General features: G+C 31.0%; 1 protein-coding gene across 2 annotated transcripts; it reads right to left on the bottom strand.

Annotated features, from left to right (window-relative positions):
• Positions 1-5,379: 5,379 nt before the first annotated feature.
• LOC143045403 (solute carrier family 25 member 16-like) lies at positions 5,380-20,051 on the bottom strand. Of its 2 annotated transcripts, none has more exons than XM_076217872.1 (9): positions 19,946-20,051; positions 16,832-16,966; positions 15,733-15,825; positions 15,271-15,404; positions 13,883-13,946; positions 13,323-13,508; positions 11,134-11,296; positions 10,613-10,684; positions 5,380-9,980 (listed from the first exon to the last, which is right to left on the bottom strand). In XM_076217872.1, exons 2-9 carry the CDS (start codon positions 16,935-16,937, stop codon positions 9,809-9,811), a joined length of 990 nt encoding a protein of 329 aa, XP_076073987.1. In that variant the 5' UTR covers positions 16,938-16,966; positions 19,946-20,051; the 3' UTR covers positions 5,380-9,808. The 2 variants fall into 2 exon arrangements, with proteins under 2 accessions (XP_076073987.1, XP_076073986.1); XM_076217871.1 differs by having other exon boundaries at positions 19,809-20,028.
• Between the last annotated feature and the right edge of the window lie 126 nt (positions 20,052-20,177).

Raw genomic sequence — 20,177 nt, 5'->3', positions numbered from 1 at the left:
ATCGAAATAAAAAATCCCGGATCCCGTAAGGATCAATCCCCAAATCCCGAGCTTAAAACACCTGATCCCGACGTTCCGAAAAAGGTCCTGCCCCTTCTAATCTGTACCCTACTTTCATTTTTGCCAAATCACTACTTTCACTTTCAACAATAAATTTGTATGCCCCATTTATGGGACTTATGTTTTCTAGTCTGCATCCGTGCGTTCGTTTGTTCGTCCGTCCGTCTGTCCCGCTTCAGATTAAAGTTTTTTGAAGAGGTAATTTTTGATGAAGTTGAAGTCCAATCAACTCGGAACTTTGTAAATATAGTGCCGATGTGGCATCCGTGTACTATGGCCACATTCTTGTTTACACATGTTTTACTTATTTTAATATATATGCAACTGGTTTGACCCTTTAAATAGTAAACATTTCAAAGAAAACAGTAGACAGAATACAGAGAGCCTGTATAATTTAAAGTAGTATAATCGTAGTTTACATAGAGATTAATACATGACCTTTTCCATATCAGCCTGGGTATCATCCCGAGACCCCCATATCAGCCCGAGACGGAGTCGAGGTGCTGATATGGGTCGAGGGATGATACCCAGGCTGATATGGAAAAGGCCATGTATTAATCACTTTATCATATACTTCCGACAATAGTTTTATGTAAGGCAAATAAACAAATACAATAACTAAAACAGTCAAAAACTTTATAAAGAAAATAAATTATGAATCAAATATACTATAATTGTCCAACAACAGCATCACTACCTCCTTATATATGTATGGTAACATTTCCTATAGAGGCATTTTGAAACATTGAAAATTTGGAAAAGTTTTATGATCATTACTAATCCATGTCTGTTGTACTATAAAATGATTCATAATTGTCAATGGCATTTGTTAGCAAGTACTAAACTATCCCCATAAAAGTTCCCGTAAATTTTGACGTCGTCATAAAAAACATCTGACGTCACAATGGAAAAGTAAACAACCGATACCGGAAACACCGGAAGTAACTTGCACGAGAGGCACTATTATGGGCTTTGTGCACGAGATGCACATGATATGGGTTATCAGCCCGGGTGGGAAATTATGGCTTGTGTACTTCCGCTCATTACACATATGCAAAAGCTATCATATCAATGCTAAGTATATGATAAATGTAGATATCATAAACGCGAACAAAAATTGTCCTCTCTAATGAGGTATAATAGTTGTGGTTCTTAACTGGCCACCCGCTGATTGATACTTCGACGTTTGTGTAGATAAGATTGAAACAACAGCAGGGGTCCAGTTAATTGTGGTTCTTGCGATCTAAAAACCATGATATGGCGAACGCTCTGATTGGCTTATTTATTTTTCATTTTTGTTATCTATCATATGATTGGTTGTAATTGTGTATGTTTCAAACCGGAAGTCTTATCTTTGACTAAAAGTTAGTCTGATGACGGAATCAATATCCGGACTCCTTTTTTGTCGTTTCTCCCAAAAAATAACTCAATCTGAATAATCATAAGAATGGATGACAAATGCGACTATGCATGTTACCTATAGAACACAGAGGCATGGTGACAAATTTATCGTAGAAGGAAGAGAAGCGACACACAAAATGAGGTCTTCTCGTTTAATAGTATAGATGCCTGTCCTAAGTCAGAAGCTTGTATGCATGTCTGTCATATTTGTTATATTTGTTGTTTTTGTAAATGTTTTGTTATAAATAATTTTTCTCAATTGAATTGTTTCATATTTTTCATGTCGGGGCCTTTTATTGCCGACTATTCGATATGTTTTTTCATTGTTTCGCATTGTTTGGATACATATGTGGTTCAATTGACTTTTTGAAATCTGTTATTCATCTCGGCCAATGACCTCACTGAATATCAGTTTTTCAAAAGTCAATAAAACAACATATTTGATATTTACCTCATTAAAAGACAGAAATTGTATACTATTTACTGCTTGACGTAGACGAGGTAAATTGGCTTCAGTTTGAGTACATAACATGCTATATTTTCAGCTAATCGGTAACTAAGTAGAAGTGCCTTTCTTGGAATTAAAACATGTTATGTTAGCTGCTAGCATACGGACAAAGTAAAATTTGAGTTATTTGAGTATAATACACGTAAAAGCTACTAGACATAGATTAAGCTTTATTATGAGTGTAAAACATGCAATAATTGCTTAACATTATTTTGAGTACATTATAGTGCACTAATTGCTGCTAGAAATGGACTAGGAAGAAGAGCCTGTAGTTTGAGTACATAAAGTGTTATGGATTAAGCTTTATTGACCTCACTGAAGATCAGTTTTTCAAAAGTCATACATATTTTTAGGCGCCAGATGAAGGACACCCACGGGTGCGGGAATTCTCGCTACATTGAAGACCCATTGGTGGCCTTCGGCTGTTGTCTGCTAAATGGTCGGGTTGTTGTCGCTTTGACACATTCACCATTTCCTTTCTCAATTTTATTATATTTGCTGCTAAAACTAACTAGTGACTTAGTTTGGGTAGATTAAGTGCAATAACTACTGGTAGAAATGTACTAGGAAGGAGCGACTTTAGTTTGAGTACATAAAGTGTAATATTTGCTGCTCATGAAAATAGACTAGGGAGAAGTGACTTTTATTGGAGCAAATAACATGTAACATTTGCTGCTTGAAATTTAGAAATATACTTCAATCAAATGTTGTGTCTTTTTTTTTTTCCTTTTGAATTATGAATGTGAGATTTACTCTTAGATATTTACATTACTTTGTGATAAAATTACACCTATGTCTAATGTACTAGTTCTAATGGATGTATATAGATCAAGGATGCAACTGTTTGCCTAAGTCAATGCAAGTATGCCTAAGGCAATAAGACCACATCTTCTTTTATTTTTTTTTTTACATTTGTTGAGAAGGTTTACATTGTGGTAAAATATGAAAAACCCTAACCACAAATTAATGTGTTTAGTTGTTTTTAGCTAACATTTATTTATGACCTGTTGGAGAACGATAATGCAATGGGAATCCAAAGACTATTGACCTTTTTTGTTTCCATCAAAAGAAAAACTTGTTTCTTTCAGTAATCATATATAAAGGAAATCTGTCATTCAATAAATAGATGGGGAAACAGAGTGTGTTCCAAGTACACGGATGCCCCATCCGCACTATCATGTTCTATGTTCAGTGGACCGTGAAAATGGGATAAAATCTCTAATTTGTCATTAAAATTAGAAAGATCATAGCAGAGTGTACTAAGAATCAAGTTGATTGAGCTTCAACTTCATCAAATACTACCTCCACCAAAAAATTTAACCTGAAGCGGGACAGACAGACGGAAGGACGAACGAACAGACGGACGGACGCACAGACCAGAAAACATAATGCCCATATGCCCATAAATGGGGCATAAAAAGGTATAAACAGGGTTTTAACTCAGCTGAAGGATATAATTTCAGAACTGAGAGGCCATATTACAGGCAATGACCACATATTTTAACTGAATTTTTATTAAGTTAAAAGCCCAAATTCATTCTCAGTAAATGAATAATAAGCATTTCGACCCATTTCACACTGTAGTTCCACTCCAAATTCAACAAATTTGAGATGGTGTATTCTTTGAATCATATAGAACAATAATGTCTTGGTATGCAGTTTAATTAAGATGAGTTACAGAAAGTTTTCAAGACGTCTACTGATCTTTTTCTCAAAAATAGAGTACTCAGAAATTGGCAAACGTATTTGTGTATTTTTTTGTCATACATATACCTGGACATACCTTAAAATCATGTTAGGCTTCAGTTATGTAATAGTGAGTTACAAACTGTAAAGTGGTCTTTAACGGACTGCAGATTACCCTCAAAGGAGTAGAGATACCTACTTTAAATGATGAGTTATAAATCAGGCTTTCATTTTGGTCTGTTTAACATTTTGACAGGATAATGGCTCTATAGATATAAGATGTGGTATGAGTGCCAATGAGACAACACTCCATCTAATCCATATCTTACATCCTGTTAGTTGATAATAAGTGCTATAAATGGTGCAGGTTGAACTAAGAAATAAACTGTCCTTCCAAGTGACAGCTTTTTTTTACAAGAATGATGTCCACAACTTGATCTACACACAGTTTGAGATAAAAAAAAAAACTAGGAATTAATAAGTCACGGTAACCTGAACTGTCAAATACTGTATTTCACCATATTGATTTACGCAGCACTGTCCTTGACAAGTTCTAAAGGATGATTCATAGTATGACTATCACACTCATTGATAGTCAATGTAGATATATAAAAGACAGTGTTGTTACTGTCACTAGGGTAAAGTTAGCTTTTGGGTTCATTTTGTCTCTATGAGGTCATATACCTAAATGATTATAAATAAATTTGATGGATGTTTTCATGGTGTCAACTTGGTGATCCATGGACCTTTAATCACTCAATAAAATGATTGCTATGGTTAATGATGCACCTTTGTTTTATCTTAAAACAACAGCTGCATGAAAGCATGAAAATTTGTTCAGGCAAGTTTCCAGCATGATTATTTACAAGTTTAATGAATTTTTCAAACTGTGCAAAATTTAAAACCAACATCATAATGATCATAGGGGTGCATTACGTTTGCGTGCAGCTTTTGATTAAGGTTGCGCGCATTTATCTTACATTTAAACTCAGGTAAAAAAGGTAATATGAATAATATAAACATATAAATGACTATAATTTGTTAATTTTCATAATAAATATGACTATCAATCATTAACTTTGAAAATATATTTTGATTCAAATTATATATAATTGTTCATATTGAATTCTAAGACAAATATAAAGTGTTCATGATAAATCCCGTTATAACTTAGAACCTATACGTAACTTCATGGCGAATTCTTCAGTGAACAAGTTCCCGGAAATAGTGATAGCTTTTAAATTCGTAAATATATTAAGTTAGTTTCAAGGCACAAACATTGCAGTTTTTCTTTTAAAGCAAATCAAGGATAAATCATTAGTATATGATGGATATACTTTCCGTATTGATAGAATGTAATGAAACGGACTTATCCTGCTTGAAATCTCACTTCCACCTCCTCGTTGGCGAGACAGTGACTTAGACTAACGGAAAGAGGGCTTTTACTTTTAAAATAATTGAATAAATTTATAAATAAATATTATTATCTGTATTTACCCGAGTTTACCTGTCAAACAAATGTGCGCAATTGTAATCAAAAGCTGTGCACAAACATAATGATTTTTAAATGATGTAATGGTAATGCACACAAACGTAATGCCCGGATCATGGGTACTAAGTTTCAAATTATCAGGTTGTCAAACCACAAACTATCATAAACCAAAACTTTAACCTGATATTGGGCAGATGAACTACACAACAAATGACATAAATAAAACTATAGATTACTTTATGACAATAATTTATTTTTTTAATGCAATTAGTATTTACAATTTAAAAAATCATGTATTTTATACAATTCTTTTCAACAGTTCTTTTAACAGCTATTCAAAATGTTAAAAATAAAGGTAAACACATATTAAACATTTCATGTGAAGCAGATTTAAAATCCTCCTTATTATGAAATAAATTTTCATATTTTTGTGTCTAAAGAAACAAAATTTTACAGGGTAGGCAATACTAATAAACTTATATAATATACACCATTCATCAACAAGCTTCCTTTCCATAAGATATATCATCAAATGTTTAACCATTTTGTATTTACCATGATATACAATAAATGGATCAAAGCTTAGCTTAAAATATACCTATTTTTTAATTTGCATATGCATGTGTAAACTTCAGACATTCCATATTGTGCCAGTCAGGTTAACATTCTGTTTTTATAAATCATGCTGTTATCCACTATGAATTTAATTAACTCTCAGTGTATAATTAACAGAAAGTTTGAACATAATCAGTAGATATACATAATCAAAAGCATCAAAATAAATCTATTTCAATTAGTTTTCAAATAATTATTTTAATGAAGTTTTCCTATTAGTATTCTGAGAACATTTTACACACAAAATAAATTAATGCCCACTAAAACAAATACCTTGATTTATATCAATAGTCACCTCTCATTTTTTTAAGTGCAAAGCACAATTCAGAATCTTGTGATATAGTACAAAAACATTAAACATAAGATGTCAACAGATTTGAAATGTTCAAAAAGATTACAGGTAAATTAGAAATGCTTTCATGCATGGTAAATTTAAACAAATTCCATAAAGAAAGTGCCTTCACACTTTCCCTACTAACTTAAAAATGCTAAATCAATCAAAACAGCCATTCATAATTCACAAAATAATCTGTAACTACTTATAAATAAATCATAACTAAAATATCAGATATTAAAAAGAGTGACAAAAATTCAGAAAATTTATCATTTTCATAAAATTTTCTATGTCAAAGGGATGTAACTACTGGTAGGTTGGGATATCCACTATTTGTTTATATCTATCTGTCATGGTAATCACAAGTAAAAATATCCCTATTTATAAATGTTTGGCTGTTACCATGTTAGGAATTTTCATGATTTTTTGCTCCTTTTCTTTACAAGAACTCAATACGGTAAGTAAATTTCTCATTTGACCAAAGTTACACTAATACAGCCTCTCTAGCAAATTTAAAACTACCATGTTATAAACATGATCTGAAACAACAAGTCTAAATCCTTATTTACAATAGTCTCTGTGACCATGTCACAAGTCCTTTAATAAAATTACATTGTAAAGAACGGACATTCAATCATACTTATTGATTTCTCAGATCTGACCTCATAATTCTTATAGCTTATACTATAAACATTAAATTAATTAGACAGTTCAATGATAAAAACAAAAGTTAGACTAGTTTAGTCATTGTCACTCAATACTTCTCTTTGATATCACAGACACATGTTTGCACCTATCTCAACTTATTATTATCTAATAACTATCCAATAAATAAATTCATGATATATTGGCATCAATGAAATAATAAATAAAAAGAATAAATAAGAATATCAAGTCTAAAAAAAATAATACATTGTGTTGAAAAAAAACGTAGAAGAAATGGATATGTTTTATATCCTTGAGATAGTTATCCAATAAAAAAAAACATGAAATCTAGATGTCAACTAATTCTATACCTATGGTTGACCTCTTTTTCTAGAAAAATTGTTTAATAATTTATAAGTGACTACAAAAATCTGCCATCAACATAAAACATAAGGGATAAAAACATGAGATATGTGCAACATCACCCATGAGGTTTGATGCTGTAATTCTAGTTTATCATTTGTCATGAGTAAGTTTTTTGAACATTATCATTTAGAATTAGACTATTTACCAGATTTGTAATCACATAAGCAACACGACGGGTGCCACATGTGGAGCAGGATCTGCTTACCCTTCCGAGCACCTGAGATCACCCCTAGTTTTTGGTGGGGTTCGTGTTGTTTATTCTTTAGTTTTCTATGTTGTGTCATGTGTACTATTGTTTTTCTGTTTGTCTTTTTCATTTTTAGCCATGGCGTTGTCAGTTTGTTTTGGATTTATGAGTTTGACTGTCCGTTTGGTACCTTTTGTCCCTCTTTTAGTGTCATTGATGACATATCAGTATGAAGTAAAAAAAAAATGTCAATACATATAACGTCTTATCAGTAGTATCATGATCATCATCATGATCACTGCCACTAATGTTTTACAAATACTTGTATAAATACAAACATGACTAAATTACTTCCCTTGATTCACTTAGCTTATACACAAAGCTTTATTTAAAGTCTTTAAAAGCTTGTGCTTTATATTTGACTTATGTCAAATCAAATCAATTTTTTTTTTATATAAATTCAATTTTATTTTACACTAGTATTATCAAGAATTTGTATTCTTACTATACAAATCTTTGGTATTATTAATATCATATGACCACATTAGTCACATGGTTAGAATGAAATATCATTATAAAGTGTAAGGTTAAAAAGTACATCAAAAGTATTTTAAATTAATTCATGAAATTAAAGCAATTAAAATCTACAATAAAATGTATGCACACATCATGAGATATCATAGACACTAAAAAATCAAAATAAGTTTTGAGACATTTTCATTAAGATTTTATGTGACTATAAATGTTTATATCAAACATATTATTTTGAAGTTTGAAGTTCAATATTTTTTTTCATTTTTTTGACAATTTAGGGGATAAATAAAAAGGGCTCTTGTCTTATCCTGTAACATTTTAAAATATGAAATGATATAAACAAAAACATAATGAAAGTATTGTGATCAATGAATTTGAGATTCCAAATACATAATACCTTAAAATCTGTGAAAATACATGTATGCTTTAAATCAAAAGTAAAAATGGTAGGCGTATTAAAGAAACAGGCACTTTTTGCTGGAAAAATCTGGAGTAAAAAATCCCACACACAGGAAAACTGTAAAGAGCAGATTATGTATAATACATGACACAAGTGAATGATAGATAATCTTTAGCATTACACCTTATAAATATCTGATGATATGCCAATTGTTAAAGCTCAAATCAATGTGCAGTGCAGTTGCAGAAAGCTTGTCATGGAAAAATTACAATTTAGTGAAAATGGTAATCGGTGTGGAGATGGTTTAAGGGCAGTTTATTTCAACTGTTTACATACTGACTAGTGTTCAATATGCCATTTGTTACAAATGGCATTGTAATTGAAAGTACATCTTTCCTAGTTCTACTGTCACATTATAGTGTTCACTAAATCTCAGTTAAAACCATAATTTTATATACATTTTTGAAATTTTACATCGTAACAAACTAGCATTTACTTTTAAATTGATGTGACCATAATTTCAATGAAAACTACCTCAAACCAAAACTTAAAACACGAAACAGGTCACATTCAAAGAAGGACAGACTAAGGGTTGGACAACCACATGGATAAGAAAACACAATTTTCTCTTCTATTACATGCAGGGATTCAATGTAAAACTGTCACAATCACTCCCAAACCAGGTGCCAAGTAAGTTCTTTATGTAAACAAGTATAAGTTTACAGCTAATAACTCACCAATAATCATTGTGATGCATATTTGCAAAGATATATTTTACAAAATATTGTGACAGGTGGAGGAAGGAATGAGACAGATGAAAACCATTTAAGTCAGATTCTTTGAATCAAGGATGTAATAATGCTATTCCTTAAAAAAATCAAATGAATTAAAAAACATCTCCTTATATATAAACAAACCACATAACAGACTATTCATTAGACTTTTCAAGTCATAATTACTTAAGCAGGATTCAGGTAAACTTTTGACATTTTAATACAAGGAATATTACTAATCTGAAAGATTGATCAGTGAATGAATATATTTTACATCTGGATATCTTCGTTCCAAATGATATGTTTCATAAAATACAATAATGTAAAATAAAGAATTAATAAATAAAATAAATAAATGATGTTGAGAGTTAGCTACCCTGGCAATAAAACACAATTAATCAGCTGTTCTAAGTGAGATTTTCATAAAAACATTTTATACATATGCTAAATGTTTAAATCTTAAAAGCTGAACTAATTTGATGACAGTTATTACAATAATGATCAAATTTACTAAGTTATTTTCTTAAAAACAACTGTCATTTGAGAATATTTGGATACATAATCTGCATTCAATTTTTGTATGAAAAGAAGTTAGGCAATCTAAAACACATAATATTCATTAATAAAAATATAAGTTGGATTCACTTCATTTTTCAAAGCAATGTAACAAGAACAGAAACAAAACTGTAGATCCCTGATCAAAATTTATGCAAAACTTGAATCTAATAAGCTAAAGCTTAGCCATCATTATCTGGTGATACAGGTATCCATTCCCATCCATTGTTTTAACTGTTCATAAACTGTGAAAACTGTGGCTTGCATAGGTATAATCCTGATATAGTTGATAGACATTCCTCTATATAGTCCTTTACTGATTCCGTGTTCTTTGTACACAATGAAAAAGATTCTGTACCAACGACTGAAAACATAAACATTTACAAGTTTAATGTATGTTGTTTTGCATATTTTAACCAAAAATAATGTTAAATTAACAAACAAAGTGCAAAATTTCAATGATCCTCATATAAAAAAATAAATTTTCTAAAACTCCAAGGGGTCTTGGTGGCCATGTGGTCGAAAATAGTTACTACTGTTATCACTAGTCAGTCAACACTGAGGTTGTGAGTTCAAACCCCACTTGTGCTGGTGCACCCTACTCCAAACTTAATTGACTAGAATTTTCAGTTTTCCTATCGAAGGTCAGTAGTTTTCTCTGGGCACTTCGGCTTCCTCCAACAATCAAAACTGGCTGCCACAAAATAGCCCAAAAGCAGTGCTTAAAAGTGGTGTTAAAACACCAAAAATCAAATCATATAAAAAGAAGAAGTGGTGTAAATGTCAATTGTAATAATATCAAAACATTTCTTACATATCATAGTTATTGGTTAATTTTCACATTTCCATACACATCTCTATCATTTGGCTTAGCTCTTCAGAGTACCATAATATCTCAGTTTTCTGACATCACAAAGAAATGACCAGATGATACTTAGTTTGAACTTGAATTATCAACATGTTAAAAAGTTTAGTTAATTTGATAATAATGCTTACACATTATATTTATGAGATTCTGGTAACATTTCTGACAGCTGTATTTTCCTCTTTACAACATCAAATGGATAGCTGAAAACAAAACAGTAATTTTTACTGGCAACTAATTATCTGAAAGTACTTACTGAACAGCCTTTCAAAGAGAGTTGGATGATTCTTATTTCAACTTTTTTATACTTTATTCTGGGTCTTAAAAACTTTTAACAATTATGTTGTCATTTTTCACAACCTTTATGATGACAAATTCTCTAATAACTTGTCTATGCATGCATATTTCTTTTATGTAATTTTTGTGATGTGTATGAATCTGTATTTGAATCTATACATGAAACTTTCTATAAAATTATTTCATTTAAAAATAAAATGTGAAATTTAAGGCTTAATAAACTCAATATTTACAATTGATTTCTGACAAATTATTGTATTATCTAACACTCATGTTTTACCCCTGAATTATATTTATATAATGTCTACCCATTACAGTCTCTCTACTTAATTACAATATAAGCAAGTTAACTTACGATACAGTCTGACCAATCAGACCAGCTAATCCTCCACAAAGACTTTTCCCAGGAATAGTAAGTACTATCCCACCAGTATCCTGAGGACAAGGTTTACCAAATAAGTCGGGGAAATAGTCAACACACATTCCCTTTAATGTCTCAAAACTGAAAAATGTTGTACCTGAAATGTAGTTTTAAAATACTCTATATATCCAATCATTTCATTTGTGTTCATTTTGTACTGCAAAAGTCTTACAAATAAACATGATTCATGTGTATATGATGAAAAATTTAGATTAAGATATATAACTGAAGTAAAAATATTTGTCCATAGCACATCATGCCTTTACATATACTATCACATTTACATGTTCAGTAAGGCCAGACTTTTTATTTTATCTGTTTAACGAGAAAATTTGTAAAAAATAAGGGTCGAGGGGGCGAAATAAAAAAAAAAAATAAAAGTGCAAAATTGGTCCAGTCGACACTAAAAATAAAAATAAAACCATTTATAAGTGACTTTTTTTTTTTTTTTTTTCTTAGAATTTATCAAAATACAAGAACAATGAAATGAGAACAGACCAGTATATTAACCCAGAGAAATATGAATACATATAGTTTATATATGTCTCTGGTTAACCCTTCTATTAATATAAACATAAAAACTATGTTTTGATTCTGTATTTCCACTAATATAGATCCATGGCACCACTCAAATATATCAACCTCGCTGCATATACACTATATATGTATATACCAGTCACCCAGTCAGGAACCTCTTAGTGTATGCAGAGACATATATATATACACATGTGTATATATGTCTCTGGTGTAATAGTCCCAGAGTTATTAAGCAACTTTAACCTATAAATTGAAACAATGCTTATACATGGTTATATATACATTAATCAAGAAGATCTATTTAAAAGTATGTTAATGCGTGTGGAATGCGTAATTTTCCCTTTTGGGATCAATTTTTGTCTGTCAGCAGTGTCATTCATGCGTCTGTAGTCATTATCGCAAGAATCCGGATTTCGGTCATAGCGGGTCCGTTTCCGATGAAATCCCGATTCCGATCCGTAGTTCTACAAATTTAAATGTCGGACGAAGAAAAATTTACAAAAATAAACGATGTTTGATACGCTATTTGGAAAGGAATATGACGTTTCTAATGCAATACATGGATGACAAGTTTACTTTAGGCTAATTTCATCAAGTTCTGATGAAGTAATAACTGATTTTGCCGAAAGTTAGAATGATTTGATGTACGCTCTCGTGTAACAAGTATGAAAAGCATGCCACCAGCTTAAAAATCTTTTAGAAGAAAATATATCGTTTATGCCTTGAATTTCTTTACTTTTAAATGAAAATTGCTGTTTCATTGACTTGGTAAAAATTAAATATTACCGATAACGAAATTGACTGAAAGCGAGTATCGTGAACAACCAAGGACGTATAACTAACAATATACGTCCTTGTTAACAACACATTTTATTTTTTTCTGAGGATTTCGTAACAGTCGGCGGGAAAAATAATAATAAAAGTAAGAAGCACTACTTTTATTTTTATTCTACAATCGGGAAAGGTGGAGTCGGCGGATCTCGTTAAACAGATAATAAAAAAAGTCTGGCCTAAACTGCAAAAATCTTAAGTTTACATCCTTAAGAATTTTTGTACTGATATTAAGTTCATATGGCGAAATTCATGGTAAACATACTAAACCCAAAACCAATGTGTATATGGTTTAGGACTGGAACAGATGAACATTTTAAATACTAACTTAAATATTTCTTGAAATTCATAATTTGGGGGGAAAGTATATCTAAAATGACATTTGGTTTATATAACCTGAAATTAGTCTGATATAGGAATGATAGGACCTGCTAATAAGCATTTCTTTATGTTTGGTGCAAATAGTAAATATGGATGTGGCTAAAACAAGTACCTACTAGTACATTTGTATCAGAAAGTTTCAGAAAAAGTCAAGTCAAGTGATGCTATAGCTGATTTTCAATATTGGCCATGAACTCTTCAAAAGAAAGTTACATCTTTTGTCTTTTCCTTTGAATTGTTACAATTTTTTTTTTAAAGTATTTTAAATTGCTCCCTTGTAGTTATAAACAGAAGCTGCATAAAATATATTGAGGACACTGTTTCCATTAATTGATGAATACTATAAATAATAGTTAGAATGAAAAACTACAAACCTGCATAGGGTATCATTCCCAATAGAGTAGGTGTCATGCCTCTATAGAGACCCATTATACCGTCCTGTTTTATAATACAACCGGCAGTCTCAGTCAGTCCAATACACAGATGATCACCAGTTACTTGGAAAGCTATTCTGGCCCTGATTATATCTAGAGGGTAAGTTATCGACACAGCTGATATTCCTGAAAACATATTCAATGCATGTATTACTGGTAATTTAAAAATTATTGCATTCATTTATTATTGCAATACATGTATTTGAAGATTTGAAAAAATTGTGAAATTACTGCAATTTTAGAAAAAATCTGCATACAGATATATGTTCCAGATATCACAATCATGACAATGTGAGTTTGTATTATTGCTATACCCACCAAGTTGCAATATTTGCATTAAAATAATCTCGCAATCATTTCTGAATTTATATTATTAAATAAATTTGAAGTGATTTGTTACACTGTATTTAAGAAATGTTAATCCGAAAAGAAATGCTCACTTATATTCATTAATGCATTTTCTTTTGGTTGTTTATGTATCATTTTACATGTTGACATACCTGCCATAGATCCTGCTAAGAACTTCCCTATTTGTGGATAATTTTGTAAATAAGTTTTTACTATCTGCAAAAAATAAAATCTTTACTGCAAAAAAATAAGACTAAATACAACCAAAAACATATACCAGTATGCAATTCAAAATAAAGTTTACTTCAATTCTTTTTTAAAATAAAAGGTAAAATTTCAGCCATTTTTTGTCAAAAAAGGTCTTCTTTTTCTCAGGAAGCCTTCTTACATGAAATCCTGGATCTGGGAGTGCATACTGTATTTTTTCAGATAGTTTCTCATCAACATTGTTTTATTTACTAATCAAATATTTAGCTTAATGTATTAACGGTGAAATGTCTATCTTTTTTATTTTTGTAAACTTTTGGCAACTTAAAGTGGTACCTAATACTACATGGAGATAACTCTGTAAAAATCAGGTGAACGTTTTGATCACTTTCTGCTGTTAAGAGAATATTAAGCTTCTCCATGATAAAAATTAGTGTTTGTCAAACTGCTATATATATATATCCAATGATTTTTGTCTGACAAAGTGTGTGGTTCAAGTTTAAATTATTTATATTTTTGTCAAAGGGTCAAAGTAAATGTTTCAAATTTTTATGAAAATTAAATGAGCCAAATGCATTTTAGTCAAGGTGTAAGGTACCACCTTAAGACATCTGAACAGGTGCTCATTATAATGTCAATTTTATTTTGTGTATATTTTTCAAAAGACCATCTCTCCAGTATTTCATCTCTTTTTACAGAAAGACATGAACTAGTCTTCTACTTCAACAAGAGTTTCAAGATGGTGTAAACAAAAATCAAGTAAAATAAATGTTAAATGTGTTAATGGGACACAGAACAAATAACATATTTACACTTGCATTTCACAAATTAACAATGCTGTTCAGAAGTATAGACTCTATCACCATAAAGAATTAATTTTCTAAAGTGTGAGAGTTTTGTCCCTTGTCATCAAAATGTATGAATATAGTTTGTATTTCAATGGTATCTTCAAAATTCTCAAAATAAAGAATGGTTATCAAATCTGTCAAAAAAAGTCATACTTTAAAATTAGTGTAATTACTAGGCAAAGTATAAATAAAGTTGGAGGAAAACTTTTGGAGTTACAAATGAGTCATGACACAAAGTATCTCTACAGCATTCAATGACAAAACGACTAAGCTTCAAACATGGGAAATCCCAGAAAAAAATCAGTCTATTATTAGAGATACACATCTTCAATCTTAGTGCAATCATTTTGCTAAGTTAAATCATGTTGAAGGAAAACCAACGGAGTTAAGCATGACACAAACTAGATACCTTCTACTTGTTTAAAATGGATAGACACAGTTAAGAGTGGAACAGTTACTAAATGTGGTTATACAGGATATAATACCTCTTTAGATTTCTCATAAGCCATGAACTGTACACCGGCATATGGAAACACTCTGATCATATGGATACCATTTCCTTTGTATAGACCAGAAATATTTTCCTTTAATTTTACTTTCAACAATGTTGACCAAACACCTACAAAAAATCAAAAACATTGTAAAAATATCCAGCTTACTGAACTTATAGTGGAAACCCAAAACATTTATTTTGGGATTTTTTTGTCTCAACATGTTCACTGCATACAGAAAAGCTGACGGCAAATTAGAGCATGGGATGACAAGAATTCAACAGCAATACATTTCTGCAGATTTGGATAAGATAAAGTATTTTCTTTTAAAAGTGAGTCTATGTTCATGTGTTACATTAAAGTAAAACTAAGCCCTTTGAGTATATAAAAATGTTGGTGTTTCTTTTAAATATGAAATTTCACAAATCAAAAATTGCACTTGAGACCTATAATTACCTAAATCTTTATAGTGATGGTTGTGAGCTTGAAGTAAGATTTTGATTCTGTCCAAAGGAGCAACTAAAGACTTGGCACAGCAACCTGCAACACCTGAAAGATAACAGATATACAATTAATACTTCTTTGTTGTTTCTAAATAATTCTAAATTGAGATTGGAAAGAAAAAATAAAATAAGGAATTTATAAAAATAAAAAAAATAAAACTTCTTTTATCATGTGTTTATCAAAATGTATTTATTTTCAGAACAAAAATTACCATTATTTTCAGTACAGATTTGAACAAGAATGTGTCCCAGGTACACGGATGCCCCACTTGCACTATCATTTTTCATGTTCAATGGACTGTAAAATTGGGTTAAAATCTAATTTAGCATTTAAAATAGAAAGATCATACCATAGGGAACATGTGTAGTAAGTTTCAAGTTGATTGGACTTCAACTTCATCAGAAACTACCTTGACCACAAACTTTAATCTGAAACTGGCACTTTCATATTTTAAGTTCAGTGGATCGTGAAATTGGGGTCAGAGGTCTAATTTGGCTCTTAAATTAGAAAGATCATATCATAAGGAACATCTGTACTAAGTTTCAAGTTGGTTGGACTTCAGCTTCATCAAAAACTACCTTAACCAAAAACTTTAACCTGAAGCGGGACGAACGGACGAACCGATGCACAGACGAACAAATGGATGGACAGATGGACAGACCAGAAAACATAACGCCCCTCTACTATCGTAGGTGGGACAGGCATAAAAATAAATTATTACAAAAGAAATAGAACCTTTTTCCAGAATCAGTTAGTGTTTACATAGCTTTTTAAATCTAGGAAATGGAAACAGTCTCATTGAACTAATACAATAGCTGTTATCTGTGGGGTTCATTTAAGAAGAACTTTATCGTTGAATAAAAAAACGATCATTCATTGATTAATTTTATTTGTGTATTAAAAAAAAATGGTATCAAAACTACTTTTTGGTCCCAAATATTCCAAAATGACCAACTGTTATAAATCGATTTATCATAATACTTTATTTAATCACATGACTGATAAAACTGCTAAAAAAACTGCACAAATCGAAAAACTTAGACTTTCATACCTCCAGCTATGAAATTCTTTCCTTTTTCCTTCATTTCTCTCCTACTATCTGTCTTCATAGCTGTTGTTTGTAGATCGGGTAATGCTGCTTGTGCTGTTTTGGTCATCTGGATCTGTCCGCCAAATCATGTCAGATCTATAAATAGTAACACAGTTTAAACAAATTTTTTCACAAAAAGAAGCAGCATTATAGATAACTCGGATAGAGATACACATAACAAGGACACATAACAATTTAGATATATACCACAGTTATATTTAAAACAAAACTTTGTAAGCACACAATAAATCATATTTATTGACTTTTAAAAAAGTATTAAAGAAGGATTTTAAAATTGACACAATTTAGCATTGGAATATTTGTCAGAGGTTCTCATAAAATCTATCCTTATGGTTCAGTGACTGTTGAAAAAAAGATCACGCTGAAATATCTTGTGTGCTTTACATATCATGATTGAATTTATGTTTTAAGTCTGTAAAATGTTGAATTTATGTTTTAAGTCTGTAAAATGTTGAATTTATGTTTTAAGTCTGTAAAATGTTGAATTTATGTTTTAAGTCTGTTATATGAAGGTTTAACTACAAGTTTAACATAAAACATTCCAACTTTATCATTGATCCATGTAAATAAGGTCAACATCAGATGAACCCACCAAGACAGACATGCCTGATGTTCAGTAGTTGGTGTTTGCTGATGTGGTTTATAAGTGTTTCTCATTTCTTCGTTTTAACCAGATTTTTGTGACAAAAATGTCGGTTATATTGATTTGGGGATGTAGGGCGGGCTGGCGGCAACCAAATGTTGTCCGTGCATTTACTCATGAACCGTTCTACCAAAGCTTTTAAAATTTTAATATGTTGTTACTGACAACAAAATGAAGGTCAAGTCCAATAATGACGATTTTGAATCTTACCGTTCAGGAGTTATGGATCTTGAAAGATTGAAAAATGGCGTTTCCAGTTGTGTCCGTGCATTTACGCATGAACTGTTCAACCAAAGCTTCCCAAATTTTAATATGTTGTTACTGATGAAAAAATTGTGGTCAAATTCAATAATGACGATTTTGACTTTTACCGTTCAGGAGTTATGGTTCTTGAAAGATTGAAAAATGGTGTTTCCAGTTGTGTCCGTGCATTTACTCATGTACCATGCATTTAACCTAAGCTTTTCAAATTATAATATGTTGGTACTGATGGCAAAATGGAGGTCAAATTTGATATTAACGATTTTCACTTTCACCGTTCATCAGTTATGGTTTTTGTGATATTGCCAGGACACAAATAAATGTTAATAAATCCGGTTTGCTGTCGTTGTGACAGCCTCTTGTTTTTTCATAAATTAGACTGTTGGTTTTCCCGTTTGAATGATTTTACATTAGTAATTTTTGAGGGCCTTTTTATAGCATGATTGGGTGTGAGCCAAGGCTCTGTGTTAAAGATGGTACTTTGAACTATAATGGTTTACTTTGTATAACCTATGCCATTACACTGCTAAATCCTAAACTGGTCATTTATACTGTTAGTTTGTAGAACTAGCTGGTTTCTTCCTTAAGCATTTAAGAGGTCAAACTAATGTTATACAGATTCTAAGTTCTATATATACATGTTTATCATGTATATGGATTTAAAATTCAGTAACAATTACATAGGTTCATGGGAAATGCATGTAACAACCTGTCTACCCAGAGGTGGATTTAGGGGGGGGCCCCCCTTTTGAGTACATTTTTTTTTGCTTATTTAGGTAATCACTGAAGCGTGATGAGATCGGGCCCCCTCTTAGGCAGCCCATGGGCCCCACTTATGAAAATTTCTGGATCTGCCACTGCTACCATCTATTAAACAATTACTGTAACTAACTGTCCTTAACTACATGGTCAACTGATATATAATGTACATTTTGTAATTTCATTATTCAATAATTCATAGCATCTATACTCAATATCTTTACTTTACATAATAATAAATATTTATCTATTGTGTGACCTAATAATCAAAACTAATCATATACGTTGTTGTAAGTACAAAATCCCTTTGTATCTAACAAACTTAATTCTATAATTTAACCCTTAGGGGGACTATATACAAATGTAATAAATCACTTAAATTGTAATAAAATATTTTTATGAATCTGTTTAAATTTTTGTCAATCACGGATGTACAAAAACATCATTTAATCATCAGTATTGAAGCCTTGTTAACCTAAAAGAAGCAGAAGTATGCATAAATACAGTAGAGAGCTTCAAGCTTGCCCTCCAACACTATCAATAGACGTCTCTCTCTCCAGTTGAATAAAACACAGAATTGGTATCTTCAATGTACAGATACAGATCCCAATTCAGCAAATGGACAATCATACTTCGGCTAAGATGATCTCACCTTAATACTAATAGGGTGACTGTAGATCTTCAACATCCCTATCACAGTTCTGGAAATTTCCGAATTTGGTAATGTTAACGAATTTGGTAACAGTTACCAAATTCATTAACTGAACCATTAACGAATTCTGTAACATCAGTGTTTATTTGATTTTGGCATTTAAAAATAAAAAATGGCATGCTAGGAACAATTTCAGATGGAACTATAGAAAAATTTCTAGAATTCTGCCTGGTAAAATTAAAATCTATCTACAGGTTGTCAGATGTAAACCGAGTTCAAATGTTCCAAAACCCTTTATCTTTTCATTATATGTTTTTAAATATCAAACCTAAATGAATTCTGAAGTTACCCAATTCGTTAATGGTTAAGTTAATGAATTCGGTAACTGTTACCGTATTTGTTAACGTAACAGAATTCGGAGATTTCTAGAACTAATCACAAATATATCTAATGGATGCCAGGCCTTAAAACTTTTCCAACTGAACAGATTAGTCAGTCTTCAGAGTAGTTTTGAAGGTCTAAACATAGTCATGTTTTTCCATTTGTTATGAACCTTTAAACAGTTAAATAGCATGAATAGTAAAATAAAAATGCCAACATACCCAAGGCCTTAGGGTGAATGACAGATTGTTTAGGTCTTGTCGAGTTTTTGTGTATATATCTAAATGTATACAGGCATGTAAATATTCATCAACATTCTTGGTTTGGCGTTTGAGAGAAAAAAAAGTGTTGAATTTACCATTCAATAATATTTTTGTCATTCGAAATCGAAAGTAACATCTGGAAGGACAATGTTTTGTTTCGAAGAAAATAAGATAACTTAATGTTATCTTTATTTTATCTCATTTTATAATGCAAGAACTAGATAATCAAACGACTGATCTATGAATATGTCTTAAACTCGATATTAAACTTTTTTTTTTAATTCACGAGTGAATAAATCCGAAAACAATCCTTTTTTTTCTTGGGTG

The sequence above is a fragment of the Mytilus galloprovincialis genome, chromosome 9, assembly GCF_965363235.1.
Source record: "Mytilus galloprovincialis chromosome 9, xbMytGall1.hap1.1, whole genome shotgun sequence".
NCBI lineage: Eukaryota > Metazoa > Mollusca > Bivalvia > Mytilida > Mytilidae > Mytilus > Mytilus galloprovincialis.
The sequence above is the reverse complement of the archived record's forward strand: the minus strand, read 5'-3'. Positions and strand labels throughout refer to the sequence as shown.

What these genes read in the sequence shown, in the direction of transcription:
- LOC143045403 (XM_076217872.1), bottom strand. Translation starts at nt 16,937, where the DNA reads ATGACCAAAACAGCACAAGCAGCATTACCCGATCTACAAACAACAGCT. An exon ending in CCATCACTATAAAGATTTAG is followed by an intron (nt 15,405 to 15,732) that starts GTAATTATAGGT and finishes GATTTTTTGTAG; the next exon opens with GTGTTTGGTCAACATTGTTG. An exon ending in GAATCTCATAAATATAATGT is followed by an intron (nt 9,981 to 10,612) that starts GTAAGCATTATT and finishes TTATGTTTTCAG; the next exon opens with TCGTTGGTACAGAATCTTTT.